The sequence below is a fragment of the Pantherophis guttatus genome, chromosome 2 (assembly GCF_059756535.1).
Source record: "Pantherophis guttatus breed Tessera chromosome 2, ASM5975653v1, whole genome shotgun sequence".
NCBI classification, from domain to species: domain Eukaryota; kingdom Metazoa; phylum Chordata; class Lepidosauria; order Squamata; family Colubridae; genus Pantherophis; species Pantherophis guttatus.
In genome coordinates this window covers 207713053-207726394 of record NC_142064.1, presented here as the reverse complement: position 1 = coordinate 207726394, position 13342 = coordinate 207713053, and the positions used below count along the sequence as shown (strand labels likewise).

General features: G+C 41.6%; 1 protein-coding gene across 6 annotated transcripts in view; it reads right to left on the bottom strand.

Annotated features, from left to right (window-relative positions):
• The window catches only part of SEMA3F (semaphorin 3F), a 148035-nt gene that overhangs the window by 122958 nt on the left and 11735 nt on the right, over positions 1-13342 (bottom strand). For all 6 annotated transcript variants that reach the window (XM_087887681.1, XM_034440782.3, XM_034440807.3 and 3 more), the window contains exon 2: positions 13026-13183. In XM_087887681.1, the coding sequence (XP_087743807.1) occupies positions 13026-13137 (112 nt within the window). In that variant the 5' untranslated portion in view covers positions 13138-13183. The remainder of the gene's footprint in view (positions 1-13025; positions 13184-13342) is intronic.

The following is a 13342-nucleotide window of genomic DNA, read 5'->3' as shown; positions in this document are numbered from 1 at the left end:
CAAGAGATTTGAGGAAACTCTTCAGATCTGTCCATGAGCAATCTGCAAATAATATTTGAGAAAGGCATGCTGTTTTCTATTAATAGTTACTTGATATTTTTCATTGTAAGAAAATAATAGCAATGAAATTACATTGATATGATTGTTTCCACCCTATTTTCCACAACACAAGTAATATGATTCAGACTAAGGTACTTAACTTGAATGGTTTCTGTTGGCAAGCAAATTGAAATGTAGGACCCAACATTCTTTATGCCTAGAATACCAAAAAATTCAGGCATCCAATAATAAGATGTAATGGAAACTATTAGAAGATTTTTTAAAAAGAGAATAAACGCACCATTTTAAATAGAAAAAGCAAGAAAATTGGCAGATTGCTGAACCACCCATGATTAGGAAAGAGTATGGTTTAGTAGAACTGCCGGTAAGATGTCCACAAAACTAAGAAGTCCTGTAGATCAACAGAGTATTAGAATACAGAGGAGAGGAAATGATTGAGGTAGCGGCCCTGAAATGGATGCCTTCAAAATAGAGTCTCGATTCCATCTCCACAGCCACAATGATGGGTCATATTCAGTGGTGGGTTGCTACTGGTTCGCCCCGGATCAGGTGAACTGGTAGCAGCAGGAGGCTCTGCCCACCCGCCTGGGTGTCTCTGTGCATGTGCAGATGCAAGAAACATCATGCGCATGCATGCACATGCATCCACGAGCAAACCAGTAGTGACGGAATTTGAAACCCACTACTGGTCTTATTGTGCCTCATTTGATAACCAGGGCCAACATATCCTCTGAAATATCTAAAATTTGACAAGGAACTGCCAATTATATATACGTGCCATATACTTTTCCTACGTGTCTTTAGGACAAGGACCAAACACATCAGGATCTATGAACCAGCATTTGGTGGTGGCGCAATGGTTAGAATGCAGTACTGCAGGTTACTTCTTCTGACTGCCAGCTGCCAGCAATTTGGCAGTTCAAATCTCACCGGCTCAAGGTTGACTCAGCCTTCCATCCTTCTGAACTTGGGTATGCCGACTCTGTAAACCACTTAGCAAGGCTGTAAAGCACTTTGAAGCGGTATATAAATCTAAGTGCTATTGCTATTTTCTAAAAAAAAAAAAATTAAAAAAAATGGAGGTTCAGGCCTGGTTTGTACTTGCATGGGAGACCAGCACTGTAAGCTAGACCCCGAGAAAGTACCAGAAGCACAGATTAACTGCTTCCATATTGTTGCCAAGGAAACTAGATGGATGTATCCAAGAAGTTGCCAGCAGTCGAGCACAGTTTGACGGGAGACTTTATCATTTTATTTTGTGCAAATATTTAAATAGAGAGGACAGCTGTAGGGGATAAATCATATTATTCTTAGAATTCTTAGAACTCCAGTCTTTGGCCTCATTTCACAGGAGGCCCAACTTCATTGCTGCTGGCGGCTGGAGTTGCAAGGGCAAGTCTAATGATTTGACCTTAGTCAACCAGGCAGGGAGAGATTATGCCTGAAAACAGGACTTCTGTTTCTCTTCTGCCGTTCCCCCACATTCCCCTGTGGAAAGCAACTGGGTGGGATGGAACACACAAACACTCTCCCCTGCCCTCCAGCAACAGGTTGTTTTCTCCAAGGGGCTTTCACTGCTTCTGCACAGTGAAGTGTGCACTGTAAAGTGCAGTGTAAAGGGGAACCTACACTGCACTCTAGTTATCTTCCCTGCTGCTCAAACACACCCAGCTTTATTTTCCTTTTAGGACCAGACCCAGGCACTTGAAGCAGAACAAACAGTTCTCTAAGGCAGAATTCCAAAGCAGCTCCCACCAATGGGTGGCTCTTTCAAAACTACATTTTCTTGTCCCAGCTGGAGCATCGCCAAATGCAGTCATCGAATGGTATCTTTGGAGAGAGGGTGGAGTAGGGCTATTCAGCACATACACTGCCGCAACTGCCTATTATACGGTTCGATTCCCATGGGTTTCTTCACACGTGACCAGGAAGCTAGGCAGAGGCAAGGATCTCCCCTGAGCCCATCCTTGTCGTGAGAAAAATGGGGGAAATGACGGCCCTTAGAAACCAACTTCTGCTCATTACAGGACGGAAAACGTTGGCTATTGTAATTGGCAGTGCTTCCTTTCTTGTTCAAATGTGAGTTTTCCACAACTGCTGCCTCTCCTTTTCCTCGTGCCCTTGCTGGTTCCACTGAAATTGCCAGAGAAAGCACTTATATTTCTAACTGATAGGAATTAAATATAGGAAACAGGTTGTCAAGATATTTTGCAGCCTGAAATAAAATAAAAGGTTCCTCCTAGTCGTTCAAGCAGAAGATCTGATGGTGGAGCATGCATTGTGATGGCACATTGCTGTTTTCATTATTTACTTCCCTGTGAATTCACCCTCTGCACCCAAGTCAATTCAAGTGCTTTGAAAAGAAAATGTCTCTCCCCTCCCTCTGTCCTTAGAAGTAAAAATTCAGCAATAACCAACATGATACCTCAAAACCTCTTTTTTTGATGCAGCTGCCTCATTTTGTTTAATGGTGGTTTCGGTCCTACTACAGGTGCCTGCTGGCATCAACTGTCCTACACATCAGACTACTTCTGAAAAGAGAAGCTCTGGAGATGCTTCTTGACAATACACTTGCACGATGCGTGATGCGCTGGCTTTAGCTGAGAAAGAAGTCACTGAAGCATTTGTGGCATCAGTGCATGGTAACTGTGCCTTTCGTGTATGATTCAGGTTAGTGTGTCAGCAGAGTGCATTAACCAAGGATGCTGACGAATCTTTCATCTTTCCCTGTAACTGATATGCAGATTTTTTTTTCTTTTCAGCTATTTTTATCATTTTTAATTTGCTGCTAGGAGTTCAACGAGACTACATCTTGCTGATTTTGGCGTAAAGTCACTCTATCGAGTAATACCAATTTTAATTGACAATTAACTTTGTCTGGCAAAGGTTGCTCCTTATGAAGTCACTGCTGAGTCCTTGCAAATCGCTCTGATTTGATTTCAGAGCTCTGGGTTCTTCTGTTGAAGCTTTGTTTGATTGTCAATAATATTGCTTTGTTAGCCTTACCCATATGACCCAATAGGACATAGATCGATTATAAAAATGGCAGGCGTTATAACAACAATGATGAAATAATATTCAAAGGGTTATTAGTATTTGCTATAATGAGGCACCAATCATGTTCTTGTAAATGCTCATTTCTCTGAGTGGTAACTCCATCTTCCTCCAGATTGTAGAGAACAGAGACATTTAGGCTGCAAAAACATATCAGTCAAGAACATCCTGAAAGTGCCTTTCTAGGCATATAACTTTATCATATACTGGACCTTTTGTTCTATTGAGGGCCACATTCCTCACTGATTACATGTCAATGGAAATGAGGTAGAAACAAATGATGGGGAAGACCACCAGCAAAATTTGGAGAGGACGCCCACTGTTTCCTTTTCTTCTCTTGCTAATGCCATTTCTGTCTGACAAGCTCTATCCACATCTATGCATTGGATTGAGAAGTGAACAGGAAAGGATTCCCAAGGCCACTCAAAATGCTGTGACAGCATTTGGAATGACCGTAGAAGTTGTAAACCTACATTCATGGTTTCCTAAGCCAGCCTGAATCACTAATTCATGTACAAAGAAAACAGCTTGCTTGCCAACTAGGTTATGGACTACAGCTATGTCTTTTGTTTTTGTTCTACTTTATTTCATTCAACCAAAGAACAGAAATAGAGTAGAATTCGGTCAGCCACACTCCCCCAACTTATGTTCTTGCCATCCAGCATAGAAGAGCTTGGCAGGTTGGTAAAATATTAGTTGCTTGTCAACTGACTCCAACCATCTAAATAAGTAAATTCATGCAACAAGGAGGGATGTGGGAAGAAGGTTATTGAGCTCTTGGCTAAGAATAGCTAACCTGTTTTTCCTGAGAAGAATCCTGAAACAAAATGTACATATCAACATGATATAAATAGATAGTTTCCCCCATCTTATCCTTCCTCAGAAAACAAAATTTAATTGGAAGTAGGGAACCAGTCAAGATCCTGCCAAACTTTCCATTGCTGGTTTCCCTTCCGGAGACATGTCCCCATTTTTTGTATGTGGGCTGGGACTGAAATATAGAGCAGAGAGATTCAGAAGAGATTTATTGGGTTGACTTTGCTATTGTAAAATTGAACATTTCTATCAGAGCTAAATTATACTAAATAAATGCTTGGATACGAATTATGTTTAGGAAAAAAACTGTTGTTCAGGTGAATTTAAAGCAGCAAATATATGTCAGATTCCATGCAGAGTATGACAAATCTGAGTTTTGTTGTTCAGGGGAAGAGGAAATATTCTGCTCTCTTCTAGTGACATTCTCCCATCAACTTTCAGGCTTAACAAACAAAAATGTTCGAAATCTGTACTCCTATTGCCAACACATATAATTTTAACTTGATAAATCTGACAGCATACTCAAGATAGTGGCTCTTGATGCCTTTGAGTTCTTCAGCTGGAATGAACTTGAGCCACAGATAAATTGTATGCGGTATGTACCATTTCTTTGCAGAATGACACTGACAGGCTAATCTCAGGGTTCTAATTATGATTCAGCAGCAGTGGTCTGGGTGTTCCCACTGAGTGTTAGTACAAACACTGGTATAAGCAGAACAACAGGCTTTTTGAACTGGCTGCAGCAGGAAGTGAAGAGGCAAACTATTTTACTCTTTACCAGAAGGAAAGCAATGCTTCCAAAGAGGTCACTCGGGCAATCTTTTCTGCTTTCAGCATGCATCATTGTCTTATCAGTGCATTCTCTTCCATCTTGCCATTAACCATGGTTAGGAAATGTAATCGCTATCTCAGTGGAGCCATGTTTCATCTGCTGAGCCCAGTGCTCAGTTTCCAACAGCATCATGCAAATGCTCTGAAGGACTATCAGCTTTAGAAGAATCACGTTGGCATCAAATCAAAGGTCTATCTGCTCCATCATTCTGCCCACATGATGGCCACCAGATGCCTCTTGGTAGCACTTCAGAAAGACATGAACAGCTGTAGCACCTTCCTGCTTTTAAGACCGATGCTATCAGTTGTATTGGTGTGAGGGTGTATTAATTCTTTTATGTGAAAAGTGAGATATCGGCACATTAGTGCAGTTAAGATTGACACTAGTAACTGAAGGTGATGAGATTGGTTCTGATCATTTGAAACCTCATTGCAATAACTCACCATTGTTTCCTTCCTAATATCTCCAGAGATGGTTAATCTCAACTCAATGCTCTCTACACAATAGCCTTTTGCTCTAGACAATAGTCTTTAGTAATTGGTGGTGCTGCTGTCTAAGTTCCAAGGACTGTGTGGTTAAAAATGCAATAACAGGAGTGGATTAGGAAAAGCACCACCCAGGGCTAGCATTAAATAGTCTTAAATTGTGCAGCAATGGCACACAACTTGTGATATATGTGTATCCTCCAAAGTTGTAATTAACAGATATTAACAGATTAACAGAGTTGGAAGGGACCTTGTAGGTCATTTAGTCCAACCCCCCCTACCCACCCATGCAGGAGACTCTACATCATTTCTGACAGATGGCAGTCCAGTCTCTTCTGCCCTGACATCTTCCTCCCTCAAAAGTTGCAATCAAAATTTAATGTTATTGGGACAAAAAAAGTCATTAAATATAGGGAATGTGTAATCCTATTCAGTTTATTCAGCTGAATTTACTGTAAACCCAACTGAGTTTTACAGTGGTGTTACCCACCCTGCACATGAAAGACCAACAGTGGTGGGTTTCAAAATTTTTTACTACCGGTTCTGTGGGCGTGGCTTGGTGGGCGTGGCAGGGGAAGGATACTGTAAAATCTCCATTCCCACCCCACTCCAGGGGAAATTACTGCAAAATCCCCATTTCCTCCCGATCAGCTGGGACTTGGGAGGCAGAGAATAGATGGGGGCGGGGCCAGTCAGAATTTTTACTACCGGTCCTCTGAACTACTCAAAATTTCCGCTACCAGTTCTCCAGAACTGGTCAGAACCTGCTGAAACCCACCTCTGAAGACCAAGTATGGTTTTCAGTCCCAACTTTCAGTTGAGCAACCCTGGTCTATACCCTGAAAATACAATCTCACTATCAAGTGAAATGACTTTGTGACATACCTACTCCTTCTAACAACTGAGCTCCTAGGTTAAGAAATATGTATGTTTTTTATACTGCTCATAGCAGTGCTTTCCTTCTGGGGTTATCACAAAAGCATGAAAAGAGTGACAGATTAATTCTAACGCAAACACGTTGCATCAATGAAATAAACAGTTGTGAGAGATAAAGAAAGCTCTCTATTCTGCTTTGGTCAGCAAACCTGGAGTCCATTTTTGATCACACTTAAGAAAGAGATTTGCCATATTCTGGTAGTATTATTAAAAGTAGTACAATTCTTCACATGAGCAAATTGGCCCTTTGATCTTAGTTAAAGGCAAGTGTATGTGTGTCATCAAAGATTTCTGAGCACTGGATACATTGCCATACGCACCCATTGGCTTTCATGTGTGAACACCATTCCTGGTAGATCATGCAAAAGCACTGACAGCCTCTAGATCAGAGGAAGAAAATAATGATAAAATAGCCTGTAGTTCTTTCCTGCTTCTCCTGCACATACTGAAGGTGAAGGAATTCAATATGCCAAATTCTTTGGAAGGCTACTGCTATACGGGTCATACTTCTCAAAATGCCAAGAGCCATTAAATTCTAACATTATTTTAATTTCAAGCTCATATTGTTTCAGGAGACATCATTAGTGTCTGTGCCCAGTATTGCCTACACAAGAAGCAATGGATGGAAACCAACCAAAGAGAGGAGCAACCTGGAATTAAGGAGAAACTTCTTAACAATGAGGACAATTAACCAGTGGAACAGCTTGTCTCCAGAAATCGTGGGCGCTTCATCACTGGATGTTTTAAGAAGAGTCTAGACAGTCACTTATCTGAAATAGTATAGGTTCTCCTGCTTGAGCAGCGGGCTGGACTAAAAGATCTCCAATGTCCCTTCCAGCTTGTTCTGTTCTGTTCTGTTCTGTTCTGTTCTGTTCTGTTCTGTTCTGTTCTATTCTGTTCTGTTCTGTTCTGTTCTGTTCTGTTCTGTTCTGTTCTGTTCTGTTCTATTCTATTCTATTCTATTCTATTCTATTCTATTCTATTCTCATCTGTAGGCTAAACTGAGAATTGAAAAAGTTCTTGACAGTAAAGCTAAAGGTAAAGGTAAAGGTTCCCCTTGCACATATGTGCTAGTCGTTCCCGACTCTAGGGGGCGGTGCTCATCTCCGTTTCAAAGCCGAAGAGCCAGCACTGTCCAAAGACTTCTCTGTGGTCATGTGGCCAGCATGACTAAACGCCAAAGGCGCCTGGAAGCTATTACCTTCCCACCAAAGATGGTCCCTATTTTTCTACTTGCATTTTTTACATGCTTTTGAACTGCTAGGTTGGCAGAAGCTGGGACAAGTAATGGGAGCTCACCCCATTACGCGGCACTAGGGATTTGAACAGCTGAGCCGCCAACCTTTCGATTGACAAGCTCAGCGTCTTGGCCACTGAGCCACCACGTCTCGACAGTAGGCAGTGGCAAACGACTTCCACAGTACTGCCATGAAAGTGACATGGATGTGTCCATAAAGTCGAAATCGGTTGGAAAGAGGCTTTACTTACTAAAACGGCAGTTATAAGCCTCACTCTGTTGCCATCTCCACTATCGTTATTCCAAATCATGAATTTACTGTATGGCTACACATTCATAACAATGCTTATCACAACACTGCTTGCAACACGATCCTTCTTATAAGCTTTCTCTTTCCTGCTGGTACTGAATTATGCTTTTTTTTTTTTCCTGATTAACCTGCCAAGAAAAAAAAAACCCAGGGAAGTGGGTGGTTTTCTCTACAATGATTCTCTCATCTATCTCTAAAGGCCTGACTGCAGTATTACTGGCAATGCTGGTGGCCTGGACCATGTTAAGCACCCATAATGATTAGCTCTTCCTCCCCACGTTTCCCACTTTCTCACTGACCTCCTCCCTTCCTCCAATTCTTCTCATTTGCCACATTGATAAAAGGGAGAAAGATACGGATGCACAAATGATTGACTCAGGAAAAAGAAAGAGAGCTTGGTTAAACAAAGATCTTTAACCACTCTGCTGTTACAGCAGTGCTGGGAAATGGAAGCATAGAAATTATTAGACTGCATGATAAGCATTGGCAGAGCTAAAGGGATGGTCCTTCCTTGGCAAAATAGGCTATTAACTGCCGAGATGAGTCTGCATTAAGGTAAACCAGTCTAGCTCAGACAATAGGAGTATTGGAGTGGCATTACAAAAATTTGTAATTCAAAATTTTCAATTTTCAAAAATTTGAAAATTGGGCAGAAAGCTTCATCCTAAGATCTTTTTCAAGATGAGTAGGGTAATAAAATAAGGTTCATTTTTGATCTCCAAAATCAGTTTACTGGTCTTTCCGGCAATCGGACAATTGAAAAGTGTATATAAAATTTTAACTAGGCTAGTTGAATTGGATTATATATTCTCCTTGATACCAAAGTTTTCTTATCCCCAAATGCCCAGATCAAATATAGACCTTGCCAAAGCCTAATTCAAACCAATTAAATGCGTTCAAAATTCCTTTAACACAGGGGTGTCAAACTCGATTGCACTGAGGGCTGCATCAGGGTTGTGTTTGACCTCAGGGGGGGAGGGGGGTGGCATGGCCAGGATGGGCATGGCCAGCTCAACATCACTTGTGTCAGGACCACCTGTGGTGGCCTGGGGGGAGGGAATCCTCCTGTAGCCCTCTGCCAGCGAAAACAGAGCTGGAAAGGCCACATGTGGCCCTCCAGAGCTCGGTTTTCACTGGCAGAAGCACCGCAGGCTGGTCCTTCGCTATTTCAGGGCAGCTCTGCGGGCCAGATCTAAGCACCCCGTGGGCCGGATCTGGCCCATGGGCCCTGAGTTTTACACCCCTGCTTTAACATAACTACACATTTCAAAACACTTTGTGGTACCAACAGATTGCGTATTTCTTAAATTTAGAATTGTTTTTATAATGTACACCACAGAAAAGGCACCCCAAGCTCTCTTTGAAATTGATCAGAGATAGAACCAAACAGGATTGCCAAGAAGGCCTTTCACTGTTGCAGTGCAAGGTTGCACAAAAGAGTAGAGTTTGGGTTGCAATGTACATGGCACACTTTTCACCATGTATCTCTCTCATTGCAGAGTCACCCATGGAACTGTTTTGCAAAAGGGACCATGAACCCCCATGTTGAATTTGTACTTGTGAATTGTGAAAAGAAGAAGAATGAAGACGTATAGGAGGTGACAACCCCATGAATCAATAAAGCCTTATTAACAGATTAGTGGTCTGCTGTTCTTGGTCTGCTGTTTGAAATATATACAGTCATAGTCACCACTGATAATAGCAGCATCCATAAAAAGGGAGAAAAGGGAGTGAAAATAGGAGCACATTGTTGAGGGAATATATTGCTAAAAAAATGGAGGAAGCAGACACAGAAATCTCTGCCTACTCACTTAGGGATTACTTCTTTATCTATGCCTTGGATTCATTTTTGATTTAGTGCTAAAGGCTAATCTACACTTAGATGAGCCATGAGACCATTAGCCTGCCTTAGTGGGCAGATTTAGAATGGGCTTATTAAAAAGCATCTGTCATACTACAAAGCTGTGGTGTAAATTAGCTCTGGCTTTGAGAAATTAGAGATGATTCAGAAAAAAAAAAAGCTTCCAATGGATCTGTGAAAGCATGTCCAAAGCATGTTTTCTGCTACATACTTTGCATGATAATGCTTATCTTTCAGCTCTAATCCCACTGTCCCTGGGCATGCAGGCAGGCTAAGGAACAATTGCATTAAGGCTTGTGTGGCTGACCATATAGTGTATGGTGCCAATAACGCAGCAATATCATGCAGCTGAGAATGGCATCTGAAGCAAACGCAGGAATCGCTGGAAGAATAGTCAGTAAAGAAGAACGTTGAACGAGCATATTACTAATCATAAATATTCCCATTCTCCTCTTTGGTTTTCTTTCCACAGTGCTTTCTGCATCATTATTGCCCCTCTGTTCCAGTTACACACAGAGAGCTATGGAAATAAAATTAATGGTCTTGGATGTAACCATCAGATTAGATCAGATCTTTCCCAGGAAGAATGCACCTCCAAATCTCCTCAATTCACCATCTACTTTCACCATCTTTTGCAGAAGAGGCCACTCTTCCTCCTAGACGTTTCTCAATAATCCCATAAAAAAACACCTCTTTCCTCTCCAGAGCTCTTATTTCATTCATGTTGTTCTCCTAATCCTTGGCTTAGTGCCTTTGAGTTGTTTTCAGATTGTTCTCCAGAGTCCCAGCTTATCTAAACTGTATGCTTTTAACAATCAGCCCAGCTTCTTTTCTCATTTCCTGCAACTTCACATCTCTCTCCGTCTCTTACTCAACCTCTTGCTACCCAAGTTCTTCCATCCCTTCAGATGTCTTGGCCATTCTTTCCCAGCAGCCTTCAGCTCGATTGCCAAGTCTTATGATTTATTCTTGCAGTTTTTATCAAAGCTGCAAAACCCTGGGTCAGGTGATCCAGTGAAAAAAAAAAACTCAATTCCCTGGCAAAGGTAATGCTTTTCCACTTTAAAAAAAATGTAGATTAACAACAGGAAACCAACCCCTTTATAAAAGACCTCAAAGACACTATTTTTCAAAGTCCTCAGTTTGAACTTCTCCCTTCCACGGGGTACAGAAATCTTTAACAAGCCAAAAGGAGGATTTCAATTAAACACACACACACACACACACACACACACACAACGTAAAAGCAGAATGGATCATGTTTCCATCTATCCTTGTTCTTCCTTTCATGCTGCAAAGAAAAGGTCATATTGCTCTCCAGAACTAAATCCTTCTTTGTAAAAGAGATGAACACACAGAGAACACAGCTCTGGGCAAAGCAGAGTTATAATAATAATTTAAAATAAGACAAGAGCTGTCCTATCTTTACTGAGCATAAGCAATAACTTCAGGCAGCTGATACTGGAGACGTAGACCTCTCTTGGATGGACCTCTTGTACTTCTCTGCCCACCCTTTCCCTTCTTTTGGAAGACACAGCTCTGTAAACCATACATTCTTAATTGCAGTTCTTAGCCTAGATTTCTTGTATATTTGGGGAAATCTGCTAGACCATAGCATCCAAAAAATAAATGCAGGTGCGGGGGACCACCTTGTCCACAAAACGTAGGCTTTGGTAGGTTAGAATAGGCCACCGTGGCATGTAACTCAATTTGCCAAGTACCTTCTGTGTGTTTTGAAACTTTGAGCAAGTAACAAATGACATACCGGTAAGTTTCTCAAGTCATATTTCCAAGCACGGAAACAGCCTATATTCACATAAAATGTATAGGCTTGACACCAGACCCATATGAGAAAATTAAATCTGGATAAATTCAAACACTATCGAAACCAAATAACATTAATCAGAGAAGTCAGAAACAGAATCTCAGATTATCTACAGGTGTCTCCAATGTTGTAATGCATCCATTTAATAGTATTTTTATACTCTGGGCCCTTCAATCTCACTAGCATCTCAACAGACTAGCATGGCAGTTAATTCATACCATGTTGATATTTATTATTTAATCAATTAGATCTGAAATTAGGATGAGTGGATGCAATAGAAGATGAGCTGCGTCAACTTTTCACAGTTCACTCACCTCTGTCTGAGGTAAGGTGGCCCAGCCAAAATTCCCTCTTTTAATGTGGAAAAAAATTACGATGTTTGCTCTTTTTTATCTAGTTGATTTAAAGAGATATGTAGGAAGAACAAATCTTCCATGTTCATACATTATCACTACAGATTCTGAAAAGTTGTTTGTTTAGAGAAAGAAGAGCAGCAGAAACAATCAACATTTCTACTGGGCTTTCAAGAATTCAGAGTGTTCACAGGTAAGCAAGCTAGGCACTGTGAAAAAACAACTTCCTACCCCCTTATAGTTTTACGATCAAGAGTTGATGGTTAACCTATTGATTGCCTTTGGTTATGACCCATAAAACATCAGAGGCTGTTCCCCTAAAGGTGTTCCCTAAGGAACTGTACAACACACCTGCTGCTCTCATGTTCAACATAATATGCGTTATGAGAATATTTAATGGGAATATTGAAAGGTGGGTTCTTCATGATCCCCTTCTGGTGAACCCAGAAGGGGCAGTCTAAATATACATCAGTCATAATAAGTACACTAGTCTGCCTCCCTGCGGCCTGAAAAAGGAAGGGAAGTTAAGAGGAAATGACACATAAGGTACAACCATCTGTTCCTAGTGGGGAGTCACATGCTGAGGCTGCCATGTCAGCTTCCTACCCTTGGAGCTCCATTTGTCAACTCAGCTCAGCATCCTTCGCAGGCAATCATTGCTTCACACCAGCTAACCCTGAACATTTACAGACAGGGCGTCCCAACACCTGTCTCCTTCTCAGCAACAGGCAGAGGGCCCATTCATCGTAGCACAGTCCCTTCCTAGGGATTTCGGTATATGAGTGGCTGCCAACTCTTCAGTGCATTCAGCAGCTTGGGTTCACTGAGCTGTCAATCTGCTGCCTGCACTGCCAGCCATGGTGCTTGACTCTTTCAAAGATCTAAGGAAAAGCCACAAGCTGCAAGGCTAGTTCTCTCCAGATGGAGAGAGGCAGTGAAGTGCAATGTGCCATGTGCTTGATTGATGCAGGCTGCTAGCCCAGGGGCTTCTCGGAACCTGTTCTAGAAAAGCATTGTTTATAATCATGGCTAGAGTCCTAAGGAAAGGATTTGCTTCAAGCAGCTTCCTTGGAAACAAGAGTAACCATTTGGATAAACTAGCCATTGAAAGTTTCAAGTCTGGATCTTGCTCTGTCTCCAGCCTATGTTCCAGATAGAGAACTTTTGATAACCCACCGATTGCCAGAAAGTAAAACCCAAAACAAGTTTACCATCAAACTGTTAATGCTGTTTTAATTCAGAAACTGGGTTCTTACCTTTGAAAGTGAGCTGCACCCTTGGAGTAGCGAAGAGGTAATCCTTGGAGTATGAGGGCCACCAGCCCACAATGAGAAGGATGGCCCAGAGCAAAAAACCAACTAGGGGCATGGTGCAGAGAACTGGGGATCCAAAATCCAAGCAGATGTCTTAGCCACTTTAGCAGAGGAAAGAGAAAAGAAAAGACAAAGAATGTTAAATTCCCCAAGTTTTTGGCAACTGAAGGAATAAAATGTCCTACTAACCTGTCAGCTAAACCATTCAGAAGGTTATCCTCCAGCTACACAGACCCTGGGAGTTAATCTCTGTTTTCTTA